At 40.6% G+C, this 23,575-nt stretch overlaps 3 protein-coding genes across 3 annotated transcripts; all 3 read left to right on the top strand.

Annotated features, from left to right (window-relative positions):
* Positions 1-29: 29 nt before the first annotated feature.
* akt2 (v-akt murine thymoma viral oncogene homolog 2) lies at positions 30-10,946 on the top strand. The gene is made up of 14 exons (XM_080054006.1): positions 30-434; positions 2,128-2,305; positions 2,552-2,683; positions 2,813-2,924; positions 4,044-4,197; positions 4,971-5,102; positions 5,261-5,326; positions 5,433-5,501; positions 5,818-5,940; positions 6,146-6,274; positions 6,666-6,880; positions 7,878-7,965; positions 8,665-8,767; positions 8,879-10,946. The coding sequence occupies exons 2-14, from the start codon at positions 2,260-2,262 to the stop codon at positions 8,956-8,958; spliced, it is 1,449 nt and encodes a 482-aa protein (XP_079910132.1). The 5' UTR covers positions 30-434; positions 2,128-2,259; the 3' UTR covers positions 8,959-10,946.
* A 2,258-nt stretch (positions 10,947-13,204) lies between these two features.
* ccnp (cyclin P) lies at positions 13,205-16,420 on the top strand (the record flags this gene model as incomplete). Its single annotated transcript, XM_080025085.1, has 9 exons — positions 13,205-13,261; positions 13,765-13,908; positions 14,196-14,271; positions 14,496-14,665; positions 14,818-14,916; positions 15,407-15,562; positions 15,658-15,816; positions 15,940-16,118; positions 16,252-16,420. 9 exons carry the CDS (start codon positions 13,205-13,207, stop codon positions 16,418-16,420), a joined length of 1,209 nt encoding a protein of 402 aa, XP_079881211.1.
* Positions 16,421-17,933: 1,513 nt separating this feature from the next.
* Positions 17,934-23,160, top strand: LOC307270068 (uncharacterized protein). The gene is made up of 3 exons (XM_080053206.1): positions 17,934-18,072; positions 20,377-20,559; positions 21,253-23,160. The coding sequence occupies exons 2-3, from the start codon at positions 20,382-20,384 to the stop codon at positions 22,314-22,316; spliced, it is 1,242 nt and encodes a 413-aa protein (XP_079909332.1). The 5' UTR covers positions 17,934-18,072; positions 20,377-20,381; the 3' UTR covers positions 22,317-23,160.
* The last annotated feature ends 415 nt before the right edge of the window (positions 23,161-23,575 follow it).

Below are 23,575 nucleotides of genomic sequence, written 5' to 3'. Positions count from 1 at the left end.
TCACTTCCTCTTGTGTGGGTCTGCGGGGCTGCTGTACTGTCTGGGACTGAGGGCTGTTTTCCACGCATAAACAGGCGACTTAAACCACATCACACCCACAAAGAGGTGGTTTTATCTGTCCAGGATTTGGGGCTCATTTGTAGTCGTGTTACAACACAACTACCAGTCAAGTTGCAGCGCTGTGGACTTTATTCTCCATCTGACTCCACTGCGCTACAGCGAAATTCACTGCAGCAGCAACAGACCAAGCACGCCGCCGTCGCTGCTGTTGTTTTGAGGGAAGAAAACAAGCTCGGCGAGCCGTCCGCTAAAGCTGTGTGCTCATTGACAGAGTTCAATACACACGCTTTAAGTGGTGGGAGCTGTGCGCTGTGCTACTTCCGAGCTCCTTCGAGAAACCCAACAGCTGTGGATATTTTTTCGCCGAAGTCGAGGTGAGAGAAAAGCCGGGGTGACGGGGAGAACTAGCGCGAGGGGCTAACTGACATGCTAACTAGCTGCCTGCTACGGAGCTATCTCGGCTAGCTGCCTTGTTTGGTCGTAATGCGGTCACGGTCAGTTTCCTAGCCGCTGTCTGATGCACCACTCGGCCGAGCTGCGCATCAGCTATAGTGGGACGTGTTTTAGCAGCTTGTTTACTGTGAAGCTACGGCAGAAAAACAAGCTGAAAGACCCGCGTTGGAATTGCAAAGTAGCGTCTGTTGACTTTGCCTCAGCTAGCTGGGTAATACAGTGAGACAAGACGAGGATGTGTTTACGTTGCTTGACTGTTTACGCCAGGCAGCTTGTGGCCGTGCTGTTTACCGTTTGTCATTAATCATTAAATAGGCTACTTCTTTGACTCTTGACTGTGCCAAGTTCTGATTTTTATGGTCTCTTTATTATTTTCTCAAGTGTTGCCAGTGCCACATGTAAACCAAGTGCCTGGACGCTTGACTAGTTATTCCGGTAGATTTCCTGTTTGTGAAGACTATTGCTTGCGCAGTGAAAACTTGTTCATAGTTATTATCTCTAAAGAGCAGCCACTGTTATTTCCCTGACCATTCAAATCAGTAGGTGCAGAGATACCGTCGTCGATGCAACTCCGATGGCAATAAAAAGTCCGAAGTCGTGGGAAGCCTTATCAGTTTATCTTTGTAAACAAAGCAGTTCAAACAGTCTTTGTGTTCTGGTGACTGTACACACTGTAATATTCCACCCCATCACTTTCACTGAAATACTGTGAAATTTCTGGTAGACCTATTTTCTAACCTAAGCTGTTGATTCAGGGCTGACCCTGGATCACCAAGGCCTCTCCTCAAACATGCAGCAATAGCCGGAGAAGAATATTAAATTTTTGACAATACAGAGCTTTATCGTGCACATTGCTTATTGTTAGATCAGTGGCTTATTTGCAGTTGAATTTCTACCTGGCCTCACTAGAGTAACAATATCCATCTGATATACTGTATGACACTGTCTGAGACACTGGGGCACAACAGGCGAAAGTTGCAAGAGACAGCGGACTGAGGTGCCTGCAATTTTTAATATCTAACTTTTGGTCATGAAAGTCATTTTGCTAGTCCCAGTTTGGTCGTCACTGTTAGAAGTGTCAGATGGTAAGATATGGGGTGTTGAGCAGACGTGCAGATCTCAGCACTTTGCTTTGTTGTGGGGTTGTGTTTCAAGGCAACAGAGTGCATCATAAGGTCTGGAATTTATTCAAGCACAGCCTCGCTATGGGGAAAACAGTCAGATAGGCATCGAGAGCAACATACAGAAAGTTTCCTTTGTTTTGAGAAGTCTGCTTCGCTTTTTTCCTCGACCTGCACCTTCCTGGATTTAGTTTTACTTCCTTTAGGCCCTGTGTTTTTCTCAGTGCTCCTCTAATTCAAAAGGGCAAGCGGGTGTAAAAAAGAAAACATTACCCATGGCTATGTTCTTACTCGGAAGTTAGTAAGTGAATTGTGAATAGTCAGAAATCAAACAGCAGGAAGAAAACCTTGTCTGTCGTAAGGTTTCTGGGAAGTTTCCTCAATGATCACACCTTTACAAGTCAGCTGAGGTTTATTTTTAAATACATTTTCTTGTTTTTGTATTTTAGGGACACTCCACTAACAGTATGTCTTTCTGTTAATTTTTCTCCAGGTATAACTTTATTATTATTTATTCTTTTAAATCCAAGCCACTGTCAGACACTACCAATAGGAGGATTTTACACAGTTTCAACCAGCTTGTCTGCAGCCTCCCCCTCCAACCCAGAGAGTCCTCTGCCCCAGCATGAATGAAGTCAGTGTTGTGAGAGAGGGATGGCTCCACAAGAGAGGTAAGGTGGCCCCTTGGGTTCACCGTCCATCATCTTGCTCTACATTAAAGTTGTGTTCCATGTCAAAATCTCTGTAGTAAGGTGTCTGGGAAGTTTCCTCATTGATGGAGAACAACTGTGTTCAGCTCAATGCAGTCACTCACAGTGAATTTCTATTGTAATGCTATTGTGACATCGAGTAGTGTATGTAGTCATGTTCAAGCCAGTAGTCAAATATTAATACTCTTCACCTGCCTATTTGTTCAGGTGAATACATTAAAACATGGCGACCTCGTTACTTCATCTTAAAGAGCGACGGCTCCTTCATCGGCTACAAAGAGAAGCCTGAGGTGTCCAGTGACCACAGCCTCCCACCGCTCAACAACTTCTCTGTCGCAGGTCAGTGTTTTTTCCTTCTGGTCTGCGAATTTCATTAAGTGCCAGATAAGACTCCTAGAAGTGTTTTTATGTGTTGCCGTTAGAGCCCTTGGTTCTTCAGTGTTGGCTCATGTGTCTTATATTTTGTAGAATGCCAGCTGATGAAGACAGAGCGGCCCAGGCCTAACACATTTGTCATCCGTTGCCTGCAATGGACCTCCGTTATTGAGCGCACCTTCCACGTCGACAGCAACGATGAGAGGTAAAGGGCTTTTGAAGTCATGTTTTGAAAAAAATGAAAGACCTGAGAGTACTGCTTGTAGTGAGTTTAGGCCAGTCAATCTGGATATTTTATTTCCATTTGAAAATAAAATTCTGTCCACACTACAGGATCTTTCTGAAGATTGTCTTAGCTACTCTAAAACACAGGGACAATATGAAATTGGCAAAATCTCTTCTTCCTCCTTATTTGGAAAAGCTTACAGAAAATACTTGTTTTCCAAGGAAAACCGTTTTCATTTTTCTGCTTTTGATTTGAAATGTCAGTCAACTATCATATCATGTTATTCATGTGTGAAGGCATGATACACATAAATACAGGTTCAAAATAACACTCTAGTGTTGTGTTGATGTTTATCAACTTTGGAAAGGTTTTGTTGGCATGTAACACACTGGCTTAGTGTTAATAAATGAAAAGTAGACACATTTGTTTTTTATAGGTTTAGCCAGCTTAGTATGGTTTTAGCTGTCCGTCTCTATTGTAGATTAGAATGGATATAACCAAGGTATTGACAGTACCATGAGGAACATTTGTGCTTAAAAAAATGTTTTGTAGTTAGTAGATGAACTCAAAATATCACCAACTTCTATTTTTTTCTCTAAGTTTGAATAATCAACTCTTGCTTTAAAGGAAGTGCATTCGGTAAAACCCAGAAGGCCTAAATGGGCCATTGTTCACTACAGGCAGTGAAATCTGTTTTGGTTTGTGAGAGTAGGAAAGACCATGCTCAAATTAGAATTCAGTGCCAGATTAGACTTGATTATTCACCCCTAACCCAAGCAATCATCATTGAGTTTGTTTACGTCAACTCTGCCAAGAACCAAATCCCAGAAGCCCCCCAGATTATCCTCTACCTTCTAAACTTATCTAACAGGGTTTATGTTTGTTTTTTTCTTTTAAGATACATTTTTGGCACACACATCTATACCATCTGTCTGGGTACAAAGAGTTTAATTTTTTTTTATGTCACTGCTAATATGATTTGTAACCTAAGGCAAAACATTTGCCAATTCAGTTTTTTTTAGACCAGATTCAGAGTAATGTAGACATGGCTTTGGCCAGATTTGATAAAGGCAATGTGTGTTTTTTCTCCGGGGTCAGGGAGGAGTGGATGCGATCGATCCAGGCAGTGGCAAATAGCCTGAAGAGTCAGCAGCAGGATGAGGAGCCCATGGAGATCAAATTTGGCTCACCCAGTGACAGCAGCGGGGCAGAGGAGATGGAGATTGCTGTGTCCAAATCCCGCACAAAAGTGGTCAGTATTTGCACAAGCAGTGCCTGGCAGCTGAGCAGTTGCTGTGTTTGTCCTGCTAAGCTCATCTTTATTGAGCAAGTTGTTCAAACTTTAAGCCTCTTTCTCAAAGCTATTTTTTGGGGAGGCTGAAGCAACCTTTAAATGAGTGGGGAATACCACGTGTGTTTATTTTGTCTAGTGCTGATTCTGTATCAGTGATATGTGTTTTTTCAGACTCAGTCTGTCAATTGACTGCTGTCTTTTTTTATCCTGTGTACATTTTATGCAGGGGTGCAAAATGTAAAGTTGATCAATATTGATGTAGATGTTTGTCAATCTTGAATTGTGTTATGTTTCTTTTGTTTTGTAAAATACATTCTTGAAAGATTCTGAATGATTTCCTGCTTTATGTTGTATGGGATATCATTAAATATTGATGAGTCATTTTTTTAGTATAGAATGGTTTTGAGTCCATTTCCTTGCTGCGGTTTCTCAATGGCTCATTGAAATGCTCAGTTCTCTAAATTTATGAGAACTATTTACAAGTGTATTTCAGCACGACATGTCATCCATGCCTGAGAAATGAATGTGTGATTAATAAGGAATGCATCATATGTAGTGCACCAATATCAAAAGTGGGGACAGTACAGTTAATATTTGTAATATGTTTATTTTTAATTATTATCCAAGAACACATTTTTTTGTCCTAAAGAAAACTCACTCACTCACTCTGCTGTGCATTAACAAATGTATGTCCATTTGTCATGGCCTGTCTTTGACTATTGTCCCCACAGAACATGAGTGATTTCGACTACCTGAAGCTGCTTGGGAAAGGGACATTTGGTAAAGTGATTCTTGTGAAGGAGAAGGCTTCGGGGATGTACTACGCCATGAAAATCCTCCGCAAAGAAGTTATCATTGCTAAAGTTAGTGAAAACACATCACAGTAAAACCTCACATTTAAATTGTTTTCGAACAGTTTTGCCATGTATCACAAGGTGGTCTTTCTCTCATTGCATGTACTCAATGTGTGTGTGTGTGTGTGTGTGTGTGTGTGTGTGTGTGTGTGTGTGTGTTCTTGTAGGATGAGGTGGCACACACAGTTACAGAAAGCAGAGTTCTCCAAAATACGCGGCATCCCTTTCTAACGGTGAGTCACCAGTGCCCGTGTTGTTTCCTGACTTTGTCCTTTTACAAATGAATGGACCGTTTAATCATTACATTCTGTCACTCATTTTTGTTTTCCTTCTCTGCAGACACTAAAATATGCATTTCAAACGCATGACCGGCTATGCTTTGTGATGGAGTATGCAAACGGAGGAGAAGTAAGTTTTTATTTTATGTGTGATGTGTGTTAATATAACCTTGTAATGACCTTTTGGTTGACGGCTAATTGTAGTAGTAAGCAATGTAAAAACACACTGTGATGGATTCATTTCACCTGTTCTGATTGTGGGATGTGATGATACATCAGATGTTGCTGAAATCACTGAATTTAAATCGGTCTCAATCTTATTAATAGTCTTTTAATTAGATTAGTCTTTGATGACCACACCATTTAACTGGGAATCATCATCTATGTTGAAATCGTAGAATTATTCCGTCTGTCATTTCCGTGTCTCCTTTTTCAATCTCTTCCAGCTCTTCTTTCACTTAACTCGGGACCGAGTGTTCACAGAAGACAGAGCGAGATTCTATGGTGCAGAAATAGTGTCAGCACTGGAGTACCTACACTCACGCAATGTAGTTTACAGGGATTTAAAGGTAATGTGTCTGCTTCTCTCTGACACTTCTATACATTTGTGGATGGATACTATTTGAAGATAATATAACATTTTATTGTTAGACAAGAAATAGGAGACAAATCCGTGCAATGGCCAATGATGATGGTATTAAAAATTATTACATTGTGAGCAACACAGATGCTTTTCTATTAGCTGTTAACTTATTTGAATGTTTCCTTGCACAGCTGGAGAACCTCATGTTGGATAAGGACGGCCACATAAAGATAACAGACTTTGGGCTGTGTAAAGAGGGGATCACAGACGGCGCCACCATGAAAACCTTCTGTGGAACCCCAGAGTACCTGGCACCAGAGGTAACTCCGCAATGACTGTTGTGCCACGTCAATATGTTTTGTGACCAGGATGATGTAAATTAGCACTGATGATACCACAGGGTTGGGTGAGCACCTGATGCAATCTAGTTTTAACAGGTAAGTAGGTTGGCATTTTGGCCACCACAACATTGATATGCTAATGGTGAGAAAATGCATATTGACCTAAAGAACATCTACATTGCTCTCTTAAATGTTATTTAAAAAATGATGGACATTATATCCTCTGAAATACTGTTAAACAATATAACTTACAGTTAATTTAAAAAAAAAACTCCATTAATTAACATGTATAGCAGTGAGTATTTATAATTCAATATTTAAATGTTTTATCTGTAAACAGAACCCTGAAATGTGTTTTTTTTTCTGTCAGGTGCTAGAGGACAATGACTACGGCCGTGCGGTGGACTGGTGGGGGCTGGGTGTGGTCATGTATGAGATGATGTGTGGCAGGTTGCCCTTCTACAACCAAGACCACGAGCGTCTCTTTGAGCTGATCCTCATGGAGGAGATCCGCTTCCCCAAGAACCTGGCCCCTGAGGCCAAGGCCCTGCTGGCAGGTCTGCTCAAAAAGGATCCCAAACTAAGGTCTGTGGTCCGCCGTTATATGTTTTATACTATTCACTTTGATAATCAAGCAGAAAAATAATAACTTATTTAATATTTCAGTTATTTTTTTATTTTTTTTCTACAGACATTAAATATGCAGTTCAAACGCATGACCAATCATTCAAACCTTTAGTAATCATCAATTGACTATTATGTACTATTACAGTGCTACTGTTTTGCTCCCTGGTGGACAATATAGCAACACTTTTTATAAATACATCACACCTATCTTTCTGAACAACAAATGCTGACATATCTGTGATAAACTAGGGTAGGCCATAATGATGTATCACTAAGGTGGCACATATTAAAAAATCATAAATGATTATTTATTCATTTGCAGTGAAAATGTTGTTATAAAAAAATATATAATTGCCTGCAACATCCGAAAACTCAAAAACAATATCTGAGATTGTGAGTCATACAATCTTTTAATATAACAACTCAATGTCCATTTTAGATAGATGTAATGCTTGTTTGCTTTGACTGCAGACACACAGCTTGTTTAGCAGGAAGTGGTGATGATGCAGCAGTAAAGCCTGAGAAAGCCAATTTCTTCCTGGTATTTTGTTCCGGTCCACTGTGCTCAGGGGGGCCCACATAATCAGCTATAAAATAAGTAACCACATTATTAAGCCCTTGTTCCTTCTTTTATTAGTTTGGGTACAGGGTAATGGCCATAAACAAGCACATAATTGATTGTTGTTTTGGTCGAGCCCCCAGTGTTTCTGGGAACAGTCGGGAATAACTGCCAATATTAGCACATTGAGCTCCGCCTGCGGGCTTAGTAACACACGCGCCCGTGAGCGGTAAGGAAATGAAGAATAAATTTGTCCAGAAATTGATAAATACAAGTCAAAAGAGGAACAGCACAACAGAACACTTCTAATGACAGTGTTTGCACAATTATCTGCAGAAAGAAAGGAAGCTGTTGAGTGGGCGATTATCATGACAGTGTTTTTGTTTTTGTTTACAGGCTCGGAGGCGGAGCAGACGACGCCAAAGATGTGATGAGCCACAAGTTCTTCACCTCCATCAACTGGCAGGATGTTGTTGAAAAAAAGGTGGAGTGCTGCGCCGGAAAGAAAAAACAAATGATGAGACATTTAAATTAAGATGTTCTGAATTTGAAGGCCCTGTAAACCCAAATCCACAAAATCCTTCTAACTATATCATTTGGGGAGTTAGGTGCATAATAGAAAGCATCTGAAAAGAATAAGGTCTATTTATCAATCCAAATGAAAGATTGATTGATTTGATTTTTATTTTATTTGTGTATGGACATGACAATGACATTGGACGAACCAGATGCAATGTGTTCAGTGTATTAGCATAAATGCTAGTTTACAACACCTGTCCACAGGAGGCTTTTAAAAACAACAAAATCGCAAAAAGAGATTGTTATTTAAGTTTGATACACTTTACATAAATCCGGTTTAGATAAGATGGGCTATGCTCTGGTTCATATGACACAATAAGTATTTTGAACCAGTCACGTCAGTTCTCTGCCCGGACATTCTATAAAAAACAATCAATGTTGCCATGGAGATTGTTTGATACGGCCACACAGAGTCCTGTCAGTCGGTCTAGACTTTTTTTTTTTACTTCTTTTATTTTTATTATATTTATGAACATTTATTTTCAATCAGATTTTTGTTACAGCTTATTGAGACACCAAAATGTTACATCATATATCGGTTTTAACAATTTTAGACCAGGTTTCCATAGACTTTCTAATGACTTGATATCGTTCTCCTCCTCAGCTCATTCCACCCTTCAAGCCCCAGGTCACATCGGAGACGGACACGCGCTACTTTGATGACGAGTTCACAGCACAAACCATAACAATAACTCCCCCTGACAAGTGTAAGTAGACCAAACCTCTGTCGTTTTTTCTCTAAAATTGGATTTGACATGATCATTCTGACCTGTTTTGACCTGGCGAATGTTTGTTTTCTCTCTTTGTGCATACTCTAGTTGACAGTTTAGATCCAGAGGAATCTGATCAGCGTACACACTTCCCTCAGTTCTCCTACTCTGCCAGCATACGGGAATGAGAACTCTTGGACAAGCAGGCAGGCTTAAACACGACCGCAATCCCACATACACACTTGCACTGCTGGGGGGATTGGAACGACACCAACAAAACTGGGCACAAGACACATTTTCATTCTGTCTTTAACGCACACACACGAACACGCACACACATAGATAGATATATACTAGCAAATCAGACACAAGACGGGGATCATAAGAGTATGAAATGAACACACAGGCCATGAATGACTGACCTCAGCAGGTTTGTGTGAGAATAGACTGGCAGCTTTGTCTCTGTTTCGTCCTCCTGGGGTTGGCTTTAAGCTTCCCCCTGCAGGACTTCTGCTGCACTACACTGGGTTCCACATCAAAGCCTTGACACTTTGAAAACCAGGTTATGCCAGCAAGTACCACCTCTTTACCAGCTGTACCCATACTACACACACACACGCACACTCACCAATCCATGCATAGACTGCATATATATATACACAAACGTACTTGATAGAATACAAAAAAAGTATAATCACACAATTAGGAAAATGGAAAAGATTTGGGAGGGAAAGACACATTTTTATTTCATCGATTATTACGGTTTTAAATGTAAAGCCATATTTCTGCATTTTTTGTGATTCTTTTCTTTCTTTCCTTTTTTTTAATTTTTTTTTTTACAAGTGCTCTTTCTGGAACTTGCTGTTACAAATCAAGTGTGGGACTGTCCCTACAGTGGGGGGAAATGGGGCGGAGGGCTTGCCATTTCTGTGTTTGCACTGCACGTGTGTATCAGTGAATGAACGAGTGGATGCGTGAATGTGTGTGCGTGGGCATATGAGTGCAGGAGAATGTATGAACAACCGTTTTCTTGATTCCCAACCATCCATTTGTGTCTGTTTCAATGCATTTTTTTTTAATTTAAACTCTGAACAATTGCTGGAATATCGACGAGAGAGGACACTACATGGCACACTCAACTTATTTTTGAAAGGGAACAAGCATGTTATTAATGTTTGCTGTGACCTGCCTGGGCGCTAAATTGACTTTAGTAACTGGGATCTCTCTTGCATGGCTAACTTTTGCTTTAAAAGCAGCATTAATTCAACTCTAAGTGATGCAGCAGTCAGGATTTGGGATCAATGACCCTGTATCCGGAGTGACATACTGACCAACTAGCTGCTGGTTAGAGGCGTAAGAGTAATTTTTTATTATGGCCAGTAAGAAGAGAAGGAAAGAGGAGAATCTAAACTAAACGCTTGACCACAGTCCTTCCCCAACCCGTCTAAAGAGACCAATGTAGACGCCATACGCTGTCCTCTATCCAGTAATTCTCACTTCCTAATCGAGGAGTTAGGCACCAATCTTTTTTTAATGTTCTATTTGTAATATCAGTGTAAGTTTAAAACATTTTTTTTTTAAATAAGCCTATTGAGTGTTCCTGTATTTAAAGTATGAAAGTTAAATCTTTGTGAAGTCTTTATTATGAGGCCAAAAATTTACTGACTCGGTTGACGTTCAACACTTCAAATGATTCCACATTTGATGTTTTAGATCCTTTCCTTTGTGTTTTCTTTATGTGTCGAAGCACTTAAGTCTACATAGTTGTATGTCCTGGAGCCATAGTCTGCAGGTTTACAATCCAACTAAACACTGCACGAGCTGGCAGACCAACCGTCCACCCGCAGACAGGGGGAACCAATCAAAACATCAGCTGGTGTGGTGTTGAGTTGAAATTAAAATCTGCATATTTAGAGCAATGACTGCACATGATGGCAGAGTATTTCTGGACAGCATTATTGAAATGTGTGCACGTTGACGCAATCATTTATATTCCATATTGCTGGAGCTTCACTCAAGACACATCAAGATCTTTTTGTTTGTCATTTGTTTTTGTTTGTTGATTATTTTTCCTTTTTTTATGTCCATCTATTTCTCAAATTTTGGAAGACACATTGTCTTGTTTTAAGTATACATTATATAAATATATATATATATTAAACATTTTTAAAATGGCTTTCTTTTTATTAAGTTCTTTATATTAATGGATTTACTTTTGAGGATTGCTGATTTACTGTAGCTAAGATGGTAGCTATTTTAAATGGGCAGTGCCTTTCTCTGCATTGTCTTGTTTCTTAGACTAAACTGAATTCATTGGTTAGAATTTGCATACTTAAATTTACAGAGGAATTAATGTTGATTTATTTTTATCTTTTAGAAAATGGTCCCTAAATTAAAGTTGTTAAACTAGCATATTTGCATACATTTTTAAATTATACTTTTCTTTATAAATTATTTTATCATTTTTCAGACAATGTTGATGAAACTCAACTTATAATTTATTCTGCAGTGTTGAGACATGAAATTAAATGGACATTTTAACTATATTTTCTACCATTTCACTCTGCAGAGCACTTTACTGCGATTTACATCACGTCCTCAGTCAGCATGCTCTGGGACACACCACTCATGTCAATCATTCATTTGCCTTCTTTTAAGTTTGTGTGAGTGACAGAGGGTGACAGGGGATTTGTTTGAGTGACAGTGGTGATAAGGACCGATAAGGACACAGAAAAGCAGCCGACTCATTGTTGGGCAGCATGTGGCCCCATTCCTGCAGATGATAATGTGATCAAATGGCTTTGATTTACAGTTCACAACTCCAGCACCTCTTCTCACTGGCTCAGGCACAGTCAGCCATCATACTCTAGCCTAGTGTCCTGCTTTGGAAAACTGCAGGATCGGATTTCAGAACCACTGCACTGATGGACTCCACTGTGGAATTGCCTTCATTGCTATCATGGCCATAAGGGGGTGCTGCTAAACTTTTTTAATATTGGTTGTGAAGCCATACTCTGAACCCTGCTGCTGGCCAAGCTTTAAGCAATGCTTCACAGCTTAACATGCAAGATAATACCCTTAACCTCTCCTGTAGGCATACACAGGCACACAAGTGCCTCCTCACTATTGTGTAAATACCAAAAAAATAAAATAAAAGCTTGATGGTGAATGCAGCATTAGTAGAAGGAGAGGTCTGCAGCTTTGTAGTATTTGATTTGCAGCTTTACTATGATTACCCTGCTTCTCTGTACAGTATATTTGAATGTGATCAACAGTCACGAATGTCACACCTTATGTTGGTGGAACAAGATTTTTTTTGCTTGTTGCTGTTAGTTGAGGCTCAGGGGGCAATGAAAAAAGCAATCTTTAAGGGGAGGACATTGTCCTGGTAGACAGTTTAAGCCCCCTTTTGCAAGACTTTACAATGTAACGGGTGATACCTGCTACAATATGGTAGCTTATAACATTTGCAACTATTATGTGCCAGTAAATATTTTTACTGAATAAAGCTGAGTGTCTTTTTTTTTGTATACAGTGAACAGGTACAATCTAAGGTTATCCACTGCAGCAGCTCTACAAACTTTTGTAAAGCTTATTATAGTTGTGTGCCATGTTTCATCATGCCGAAGGTTATGGCATATATCAAAATCCATAAATTGGATAATTTTAGGCTAATAACATTAAAATAACTAGATTTAGTATCTTGACACCTGAATTATGTTTGGGCTTTATGAGAAATGCTTTGAAATAGCTCTTAGGGAATTGCATTGGGAGTGGAATTTTTCAAAAGTATATTAACACTATAGGCTAAAATAATATTCTATTTAAAAAACTGGGGGTGTGGTAGGCCTATAGAACTAGCCTACCCAGGGAACTTGACACTCTTGATAATGTCTAAAGCCCTGATCCTAACTCAGAGTTGTATCATTATTTATGGCTTAGTAGCCTGGTTGTTAAATCGGGATGTGTATTATAGAAATATTCGCAAATGAGGGAGGACAAAACAATTCCACTACCCCAAAAACGTAATGTGTAATGATTCATTAAAGAGATTATTTTTGTAGTGTCCAGTTAATTTGCACATTTCCCAACATGTGATGTCTATGTTTGAGACCACCTTTTTTGTCGGAAACGTAGGTTAAAGAAAAAAACAACTTTTTGATAAGTTTATGTTTGTCACTTGAAGTAGTATGCGGTTTATTATTCAAACGATGACCGGAAGTCCTCTTTACCTGTGTTGCCTTGACACCTGTGTTGCCTTGACGCCGGTGTCGCCCCCTCCCAATCAGCGTGGCCCACCTGCACCTGTCTTTATTAGCCGCTGTCCGGGCAGCATGGCTGCGTTGTCTCTGCTCCAGGCATCCGCCCGTCTTCTTCCACCCGTGTAAGTAGCTGCAGCGGCCCAGCTAGGGAACTCTGTCTCCGGCGTTCACCATGGCCAGGACTGGTTTCTGCGACTCCAACAAGGCCCTGCTGGACTTACACAAGAAGGTGAGCATCTCCTCCAATAATAAAGTTTAGAAATGAAGTGCCGCTCCTGTACTGCAACAGGTAATTCATCTTCTTTTTTTGTTAAACCAATTCTCTCATTGACCCAGTTCTGTTTTATTTTTTTAAATACATTACATCTTTATGGTGGTTAATTGTACAATTATTGTACAAAGGATTTAAATCCTATTTCTCAAACAGGCCTGTTCCATTTTCATGTTGATGAAAGTAATTGTATTCACCTGCCAACATCTCCAATTTCCTGATTAGAGACTGCAGTATGGACCCTGATGCCTAAAAGTGAACCACTCTATGGAGCAAATTAAATTTGTGGCATTACTGGCCACTAAAAAATGTATTGCCATACAATGAACTGAATCCACTATCCAATACCAATACTTTACCTTTCCTTTTGCCTGCTTGTGATACTAAAAATGATCAGGTGTGCATGTTTAAGTGTCCAGGATCACCTCTGCGTGTTCAAAGACTTTCTTTCGGCCCTCCAGGCGGATGAGAAGCGAGCCCCATTCAGAAACATGGCGAATGCCTGTGGGCCTATAGATCGCTGGCAGTCCGTGGTAGCAGACGAGTCCAGGCTGGCCCCGGTCAAGATGGAGACAGACCGCAGATGTGGGCCTATAGATCGTTGGCAGCCACTAGAAGTAGAAGCCCCAGTCAAAATGGAGACGGAAGGCAGATGGGTACGCCTTTTTGTCCATCTTGTCACCTGCACCCAACACACACAACAGCGCCTCTCTTGTTTAAACTTCTTTTCAGATCACATGAGTTCAGTGGTAAGAGGAATTCTCTACCAAGTACCAGTCCTCTTCTTTATAAACCATAGATGTTGGGTGGACCTGCTTGTGGTTTATAACAATCGCTTTTGCAAGTGTGGGTGTGTAGCGGGGATATGTAATGTTGCCCTTTGTGTTTGCAGGAAAGGAGGTTCTCGACGCAAACCAGTGAAGGCATCATCATGGGTTTCCATGAAGACAGTAAAATGCACTCAGATGGTATGTTGATCAATGCCAAAAGTTGCCAGATTCTCAGATGCAACAGAAACTGCAGTTTCTGTTGCATCTTGTACACTTTTTACCAAAATTGGCACTAGCTATGAAACTATTCTAGGGGTCAATATAAGTTCTAATTTGACATCCACACAGAGCAAAACATCCACCACATTATGAGTGACTTTTTTTCTTTTACTTCTTGTCCTCCTTTCCTTCCTGTGTGGCAGATGGGTGTGTGGAGGGGCATGTGCTTCTTCACCCTTTCGGGCTGCCAGGTCTTCACAGCCTACAGGCACTTGTGCCCAGCCTGCTGCGCCATGAAGTGGAGACGGCACTGGAGAAGCTGGACCTCGTATGGGACCGGACATATGCATGGGACATGTTCCTTGACATGATGGTGAGGCTGTTAAACAGCATCACATGTTGGAACCGATCATAAGCCGATTTTAAACAAGCTAAATGCTCACCCATAGAAGATGGGCACATAAAGCTCATTCTACTGTGTCTATTTTCATATTCATTGTGCGCCTCCTGTTTTTCACCCTGCAGAGAACTCAAACGCACAACTTTTTCCCCAACGCTGACCAGCCCCGAAACTTTACAGATGCCACACGTGCTGTCCTGGTAGACTGGCTCATTCAGGTTCATGTAAGTCTCACTATTAATGGAGGGTCTTGGTTTCCTGCAACAAAAAGCTTGTCTACATTTTCACGTAAATCAAATTAATATATTAGTATTACGATAACCCTGTCATGCCAGCAAAAGGATGGCTATTTATCTTGGTCTTCAAAGTAAAACACTCAGTTGGATGGCTTGTCGGGGAGAGAAAAAAACACAACAAAACATCCATGTTGAGAATGAGGCTACATTAAATGGGTCGTAATAAAAAATAGTTTTAGGTAAAATGCTTTTTACGATGGTTTAGATAAAAGATTAATATCGCTCAAGTCTGTTCAGTAAATATCAAGACACAACCAGCATCTGGTTACCTTAGATTAGCATAGAGACTGGAAGTGGTAAGTCTGGCTCAGTCTGAAGTTATCAAACTAGAACATAAAACAAACTACCGTAATAAAAATAAAGTTTATTTTTATGGAATGGTTTCCAAACTTGAACTGCCATGTATATTTCCTACCAGGAGATGATGCATTTTCAGGAAGAGACCCTCTATCTGGCCATACACCTTCTTAACCGCTCCCTGCGTCAGATCAAGGTGACGACAGCCAACCTGCAGCTCCTCGGAATGGTTTGCATTTTCCTCGCTGCAAAGATGGAAGAGAGTCTCCTCCCTGAGGTACGTTGGCTGGTACAGTCGCCCACCAACTGTACAGCTTGTAGCAAAACAAAAGACCCCGACTCTTAATTTTTTGGCCCCGCTTTTTCTTCTAGGTGTCTGGTTTGTGCTACTTGATGGATCACACCTACACAAAGCATCAGCTGCTGCGAATGGAGCGCAAAGTCCTTTGTGGGCTCAAGTTTGATTTGTCCTACTGTCCGCCTCTGTATTTCCTCATCCTTCTTGGCTCCATCGCTCGCTGCAGTGCTAAGGTAAATCTGTGTTTTGTGTCCTTTGGTGCAGTTTCCTCGTTATTGCCGTTTTCCCTAACAATGTATCGGTGCGGTTATTTCGCAGCATGCACAGATCTGAGGTGTCCTTTTGTGTCCCATCAGGTTGTGTGGCTGGCTCGTTACCTGCTGGAGCTGTCTCTCCTGGAGGGCCAATGTGTGGCGTTTCTGCCCGTGCAGCTAGCAGGAGCGGCCCTCTGCTTGTCCCGCCAAGTTATTCAAGAGCCTCCAACACCAGAAGGGGAGGCTGCCTGGTGTCTGGCCTGCAGCGTCCACGTCGGCAGGTGTGTGTGTATTGATTATGGTACCCTTGTTGAGAACTGGTTTGAAGTTGTCCTAACTTCACAGTGCCTTTTTTAGTAGTCAGCATCCATTCTACCTGTCAAAGTTGACACTTGTGTACTTTTGTTGTTTTAGTGAGACTACCCTGATGAGGATCATGCAGATTCTGGCCAGTGCTGCAACCCAAGCCCACGCTGAAGAGAACTGTGCTACTTTTATTAAATTCTCCTCCCCAGAGACGATGCACGTCAGCAGACACCCAGGACTGAAGAACACTGCTGGTCTGCTCGGAATATACACTTAACATTCCTGACTCCCAGGAACTTGATTTATATCAAGTTTCCCGGTACAGATACTAAAACAATGTCGCTTGAAGATTTGACTCATGTGTTGTCTAAGACTTTGTATGATTTTCAAAGAATCCTGAGGAGTTATCATGGAAATGGGTGAGGAAGAAGTGTGAAATGTGATGCCAAACCTTGTTGTTCAAAAATGTGCCTGCACTTTGCATGTCTGTCATTTAGCCGCTTTACTGTACCTGTTTTATCTTAACTTGCAGCCCATTTAGAAAATATTTGAATTGTATTGATGTGTCCTTGTCTTGTCATTTGTGAAGAGCATGTGGGCTGTCTATCAAGTTGTTTCTAAAATTTTAATGTTAAAAATAAAGAGTATGCTGCAATGTTTTGAATTCCAGTACTTTTTTTGCACATACTTATGCAATACTTATTCAGTTTCTAGAAGTCCAGCAGGCTGTGACTACAGGTCTTCACTATATGGCACATGCACCTTCTGGCTGCATTGTTGGCCATTTCTCCTCACATGTGCAGGCATGCTGATACAGCTGAGTCAAAGGAGTGTGCAGACATTTTTGGGCAGCGCTTACAGCCTAACTTTAAATTGAGATGAGTGTCTATAATTAAAAATCTTCCACTCGTGCATATTATACATTTCCTACACTGGATCAGTTTTCTACTATACCTATTGCTCTATAAAATAAGCTCTCAACCAGTAGGCTACAGTTAGGCTATCCATAAGCAGTCTTTTTTTTTTGTAAGCAAGCAGCAGTTGGTTGTCACGGGTTAGCCTACATTAATCTGTCAGCACTGGTCAGCTGTTTGGAATAAAACGTATGGACTTTTTGTGCATCTTTCTCAGCGAATTAATTTCGATATTTTGCTTCTGTCTCTGTTGTGTAGTGGGCATCTTCAGTTTCACTCACTCTGTCTTGCCGTTGCACGTGCGCTATCCTCTGATTGGCTGTCCTAGGTGTCTCATGGACCAATGGGCGTTTAGCTCGCGGGGTGATCTCGGGAGAGATCAGTTTATTGTGTCTGGTATAACCTACTGCTAGCCTATGGTCTGGTGGTACTCAAGCCGTGGTTTCAATGATGGTAACTGTACCATGTTGAATTGTGTCATTAGTAGGCTAACCTGTTCATTCCTGCCTTGACCTGCGCATAAGCCGGGATAACTACACTTCGACAATTATTGGCTTTTCACTTTTTTTTGTCATTGACATTTCATCGTCACATCAAACGGCTGCGTCAAGCTTGCTAGAACTATGGGGTTTCAAAATAAAAGCGCCAAAGCTCTGACGGTCGGATAAACATTGAGGTGAGTAGGCTACTGATAGATGAGTATACAATTGCTATTGTCTCTAAAATGCCCTGTCTTGTATCTGGCTAGTTTGTTATTATCAAAACCGTATTATGTCCTAGTTGTGCGTTTTATTTTGAAACCAACCGGAAAGTTTTGAGTAGTTTGACAGGCAAGACTGTAGTCCTATTACACGGCATATTTGACAAAAAGAGGTAAATTAATTATGTTTACTCGAACACCGACATACAATTGCTTACAACATGGTTTAAACTAGTGGAAGTTAGTGTTGCTCGGCGCCCCAAACAAAGAAGGGTTTGTAAACCACCGGTATTGGATAGTTTGTTGCATCTGGAGGTAAGTAGACTATCCCACTGTAGATCAAGCTAATGCGTATTGACTTTCAAAAAGGCGTAATATTGCCAAATAAGTAGGCCTATTTATCCTATCAAGCTCTCTCCCGTTTCGTCAAGCATAATGTCGGTTAAACTGGCTACCGACAACTTTGATTGGTATGTGCTTTGCTTTTTTGAGTTATTTTAAGGCCAGTGTGAGGGGAAGTGTATGTTGGAGAGGGGGGGGGGGGGTGGGGGGTGACTCAAACTTGAGTGTTGTTACATAATATTAGGAAGAGCGGAGGAGGAGGGGTGCTGTGATGTGCTGCCTTCACGGAACCACTGTCTTTTGACCATGAGACAAAGTTTCACATAGTCTAATTCCAGCAAAGATGAAATGTTATATTCAAAAGAAAGTCTGGGTGTTCATCAAAGGTGAAGAGCACTGAAGTTGTCAAGTCGATCTTAAAAGTAAAAATATCAAACCTAAATGCACATTGATTTCACCGCAGAGGCAGAGCTGTATGTTCCTGTAGGGAAGATAGGTTTCCTAGTAGACTTCAAACTTGTGTGTCTACTGTCTACCTTGTTTATTACGGTGTCCTTGTTAAGAACATCATGTTTCCTACTCCCAAGGCAATAATACCTCACAATGGAGAGAACAGAAGAGTAGGCTATCACATTGTCAAATGTAATTTAAAGGCTTGTTTCTACTGAGCGGTGCAGCTCTATTCGGTTTAGGGTCTAACTAAACGAGGTGATCTAGTTGATTATTTGCCCCTGCTGACCCAGTCAACCATGTAGGCTACTTCTTTTCTTCTGCTTTTGTACATTGACAATAGGGCGACAGTAATGATATTCAACTCTTCATGGAGGACACAGGAACACACACGTACAATTAAATTAAAAAAACTAAAAACAACTCCTGATTGACTAATGTAAGAGTTTCTGTTCTGCACATATATACGCTGTTGAGGGTTTAACCTAGGTGCATCATAGGATCCCTGTAAACTCCTCATTCATCAGAAACATACATGTATGTAATAATGTATACATTAACACTTGATCAACACAGGCGTTTCAGCAGGATAGAATAGCTGATAACTTGAACCATGGCTGGGTATAATATTGTTTTTTGTTCTTTAAAACAAATAAGCTTGGATGGCTGTATCCGTTAAAACCTTTTTACTTTTCTATTGCGGTGCCCCTCCTCAGACATCTCTTTAAAAAAAGGAATTCAGATAGGCCTACAAGTGTAAGGGCAAATTTAAGGCTCAATATGGCCTGCTATGCCTTCAAAAGAGATCATCGTCATGCAGTTGCCTGTGGAAAAATAAACATAAATGCATGTTTAACTGAGGCCTCTAGCTTCAGCAATCATGTAATAACACGGTGTTCCATGTCTCTGCCTGTTGGTGGAATTCCAACTTTCTATTTGGGTTAAAGGTTTTACATGTTAGAGATCTCTGTTTACTCAAAACGATGCATGACCCTTGCTTTCCATTGGCTCTCTGTCAATACTTGAGCACGCGGCCGGCACACACGTGGACACATGCGCAAAGACTGTTTGAAAGGTGTGAATACTAATGGGCTCATTTGTGGTGGGTTTTCTTCAGATTCCTTATTAGTTTAGTTTAGTTTATTTTTATCATTTTCCAATTTACACTTAGTCAACACTTTAAACAAATAAAATAAAAAAATAAACATGAAGTTAACGCTTGTAGCATTAAAAAACAAAAGATAAACAAGAAACAAGCATGAGCGTAAACAAAATGTATACTTGTGTAATAACCTTCATAGTGCTAATAATGATTATGGACAGGATTTAGTTGATGTAAGTGCTTTTAGAAGTTGAGATTTATGGTTCAGAGTATTAAGAAAAAAAACTATGTTGAGATAATATCAATTAAAGATGGTTGTATAGGAGAAATATACAGACAAGGTTTAGAAAATAGACATCTATATGTCCATTTTGGACTTTTTATTTATACTACTGTAGTGTGAAAGAAGACATGTTATTGAAGCAACATAGTCAAAACATCTCAAAATTGACCAGTGCCTGAAAAAATCAATGTTTTTTGCCCGCTGTCTCTCGCCTTAAGGAAAATAATTCAGTTGTTTCTATAGACTGCACAAAATAAAGGAGGAGCAACATGAGGAACTGTCTGACTTTAATTTTTTATGAAACAAGGTTATATTTAGAGTTCAACCTGGGCAGGTCACCAGTCTATGGGCCAACTGTGTTCGCAGTCAAACATTTTTTATTTATTTTTTTAATGCTGGTATTATTTGTGGAATTCATAGACAAACATCATTCTCTCCTTAGGGTCCATGATGCCGAAAGAACAGCCATGGTCGGGTGAGCACAGTCCTTGCGCTACATCCAGCAAGAATGCCAAAGACAAGAGCAACAGTTTGACTCGACTGGCAATACGCAACAGTAAAGACACACTGGACTCCGGTGGCAAGAGCTTCCGCTGCAGTTCAGAAAAGGATTCCGGCTTCTCTGGTGAGTAAACATGAAACACATATAACCAAGGAATGACAAAAAATGACACTCCCATTTACAAGTCAGCTCGGGCAGTGCTTATTATAAACAGTGCGATACATAATGGGTAGGACATCTGTATTAAAACACAACTAACAATTAAAATAACAAGAAAGTTCTCGTTTCGGACTTTCAAGTTTAACTTGATAACGCTTACTTCCTCGGTAGATGAAGCACTTGTTAGAAATGATTTAATTAATTGAGGAAAACTAAGACACTACTTGAATTCAAACTATTAATCTTTGTTGTAATAAAGTTGCTGCATCACTGCATGTCATTTACTTCAATTATTATTATGAATTTTTTTACAGTCATATTATTTCCATACAAATGATCCCTTCTGTTGTGTGTCTCGTACGTCTAAATAGCTTTGTACTTTTTTGACAGGTTCAACAAATGAGGCATACACTGTCATTTCATCTGTCATAACTTTTATAACATCTTCAGACAGGCATTGGTACTGCTGCTGGACAGGGACACACATCCTTAAGGCATTTATTATGAACATGTGCACATTGCACTGCAGAGTTCTTTTCATGACTGTAATTTAAATGAATTCTGTTTCTATTTTGAAATAGCTCAGGATACGGTATTATGGTTTTACTGTGTATCAGTCAGCATTTCTTACTTCTCTTTGTTCCAACTTCTATGCAGATGGATCCGACTGGCAGCAGACAGATGGGGAGGACCAGCGCAGCAATACAAGCCAGCAGTCCAGCTGCAGCAGGCGTGCAGAAACTTCACAGCCATGTCAAAACCAAGACCTTCAGCGAGGGAACCCGGGGAATCCTACCCTAATGTCAGCAGGCAAAAGGGATCAGCTGCTCCAGAAAAATGCTAGCACGGAGGCCCACAGTTCTGGTGCTGCTCACATTATCCTTGTACAGCAGCCTCGCTCATTGCTGGCCTCCATCGAGCTCCAAGCACCCCCTTCCCAGAAGTCCAGCGCAACAGGGAAGAATACAAATACCACTTACCAACTCATTCCTAACTCCTACCCCCGCATCTCTCTGCCTCTCAGCAAGAAACAGCCCGATAAACCAGCCTTGAATTACCAATCCCACAATCTGAGCAAGAGGGTGTGCACAGAAGACAAGAGTCATGATACAGCTGTGACCAGGAGTCTGCCTGACCTTTCTAAACCACTCAAAATATCAGTCTCACCCCCTGGGCTGCAATGTTCAACCATAGATTGCCTATCCTCCTCCGCTCCCACTACTGTCCCCTCAATCCATGTCTCCCCATCTGAGTCCAGTCTGTACACCGACTCCTCCTTCCTGGCAACAAGAGGGCTTCACAGAAACGGCACCGTCAACAACGCTTGCCACCGTCGATTCCAAAACACAGTGGAAATCCTCCGTCATTCTGGTCTGTTGGGCATTACGCTGCGCACAAAGGAGCTGCTGCGCCAGAGCAACAGCACCGAGCGGGACATTGCCCAACTCCGCCAGCATGCAGAGCTGCTGTGCCAGGCTGCCAGCAACCCCAGCTGCACCCTCAACGGTGTCACAGGCTGGGAATATCTACACAGAGCCATGGTCAAGTCTGACAACTACCCCAACCTGAAAAACCTGCAACATTTACAAATGCCGTTACATCCAGATTCTGCCAGTCAACCAGAGGTGCCATCGTGCCTTCTGCAATCTCACTCAGGACAAGACAGCGAGCCATCCACAGAGAAAGTCACCTGTATGACTCCTGACAGTTCTACCGCTTAGCAAAATCAGCAGTGCCCTTAAAGGGGGGAGCAAGTACTCAGGGCTTAACAGTGGAGAACCAGTAGACATTTTTGATACTATGTGTGATTGAAATGGTTTGTCCCTGGTTTATTTAAAAGTAGTTTAATTGGGATTGTGCAAATATCTCTAAATGTCAACTGAAATCTACCAATGGTGGGAGTTAAGTACATCTGTATATGTTGCTGTACATGTTTTGCTTCCAGTTGCCTAATGTGCTTTACCACAATGAAATGTGTTTGAAATCTGAAAGCTGATCCCTAAGTAATCCACTCAAGTGCACTTTAATCCTGCACCATCTTTTATTACCACTGCAGACTTTAAGACAGGTGAGCTTGTGATCCACTTTAAGGATTATGTGAAAATAAAGTATTTCCCCTGGAGGCAGAGGAAATTGGTTTCCACACAGGTGGCAACGACTATGTTAGGTTGGTCGTTTGCTGTCACAAATTGCATTACACTGGACTGTTGTAAGGACTTCCATCCAAACTGATTTTTATGGCATTACCGCGGCAACTCATCATCACAGGCCATATTAAGCAGTTTATTAAAGTCTTTGTTCTTTTTATGAAAACAGCAATTCAACCACAGATTGTACATTCAACAAAGCATCTCCCAAATAATCAGTTAAACCATTTCCTGTCATGCAGCATCTTTGTTGTCCATTTTCACTTTGATTTTTTTCTTTCTTTTTTTTCTCTCCAAGCCTCTCAATGCCTGTTTAAATCATAGACAAACAGCTTGCATTGTGAGTTTTTACATTGTTTAAGTCTAAAAGTATGTCCACTAATCGGTTATATGCATGTGGTCTGTGTGTAGTTTGTTATGTGCTTTTGCATATGACAGGCAGTACTGCTAGCAATGCACATATTTTCCTTATACTACTTTGTATTTTTCACAATGGAAGGTATTTAAATAAAACAATATGTAAAGAATAGACTTATTTCATTATGTTTAATCATATTACATTCCTTTCAAATTGAGCCCTATATTACAGGTGAAACTCGAAAAATTAGAATATCGTGCAAAAGTTCATTTATTTCAGTAATTCAACCTAAATGGTGAAACTAATATATTATACAGACTCATTACATTCAAAGTGAGATATTTCAAGCCTTTATTTGTTATAATTGTGATTATTATGGCTTACAGCTTATTAAAACCCCAAATTCAAAATCTCAGAAAATTAGAATATTCAATAAAAAAAGGATTTTAAATACAGAAATGTCGGCCCTCTATAA

This window comes from Ammodytes marinus, assembly GCF_949987685.1.
Source record: "Ammodytes marinus genome assembly, chromosome: 3".
Lineage (NCBI taxonomy): Eukaryota > Metazoa > Chordata > Actinopteri > Uranoscopiformes > Ammodytidae > Ammodytes > Ammodytes marinus.
Note: the sequence above shows the minus strand (reverse complement) of the source record. Positions and strands in the feature narration are given on the sequence as shown.

Coding starts and splice junctions, on each gene's coding strand:
- akt2 (XM_080054006.1), top strand. CDS start 2,260: ATGAATGAAGTCAGTGTTGTGAGAGAGGGATGGCTCCACAAGAGAG. Junction 2,925..4,043: donor GTCGACAGCAACGATGAGAG/GTAAAGGGCTTT, acceptor CTCCGGGGTCAG/GGAGGAGTGGATGCGATCGA. Junction 6,275..6,665: donor CAGAGTACCTGGCACCAGAG/GTAACTCCGCAA, acceptor TTTTTCTGTCAG/GTGCTAGAGGACAATGACTA.
- LOC307270068 (XM_080053206.1), top strand. CDS start 20,382: ATGATGCCGAAAGAACAGCCATGGTCGGGTGAGCACAGTCCTTGCGCT. Junction 20,560..21,252: donor AAAGGATTCCGGCTTCTCTG/GTGAGTAAACAT, acceptor ACTTCTATGCAG/ATGGATCCGACTGGCAGCAG.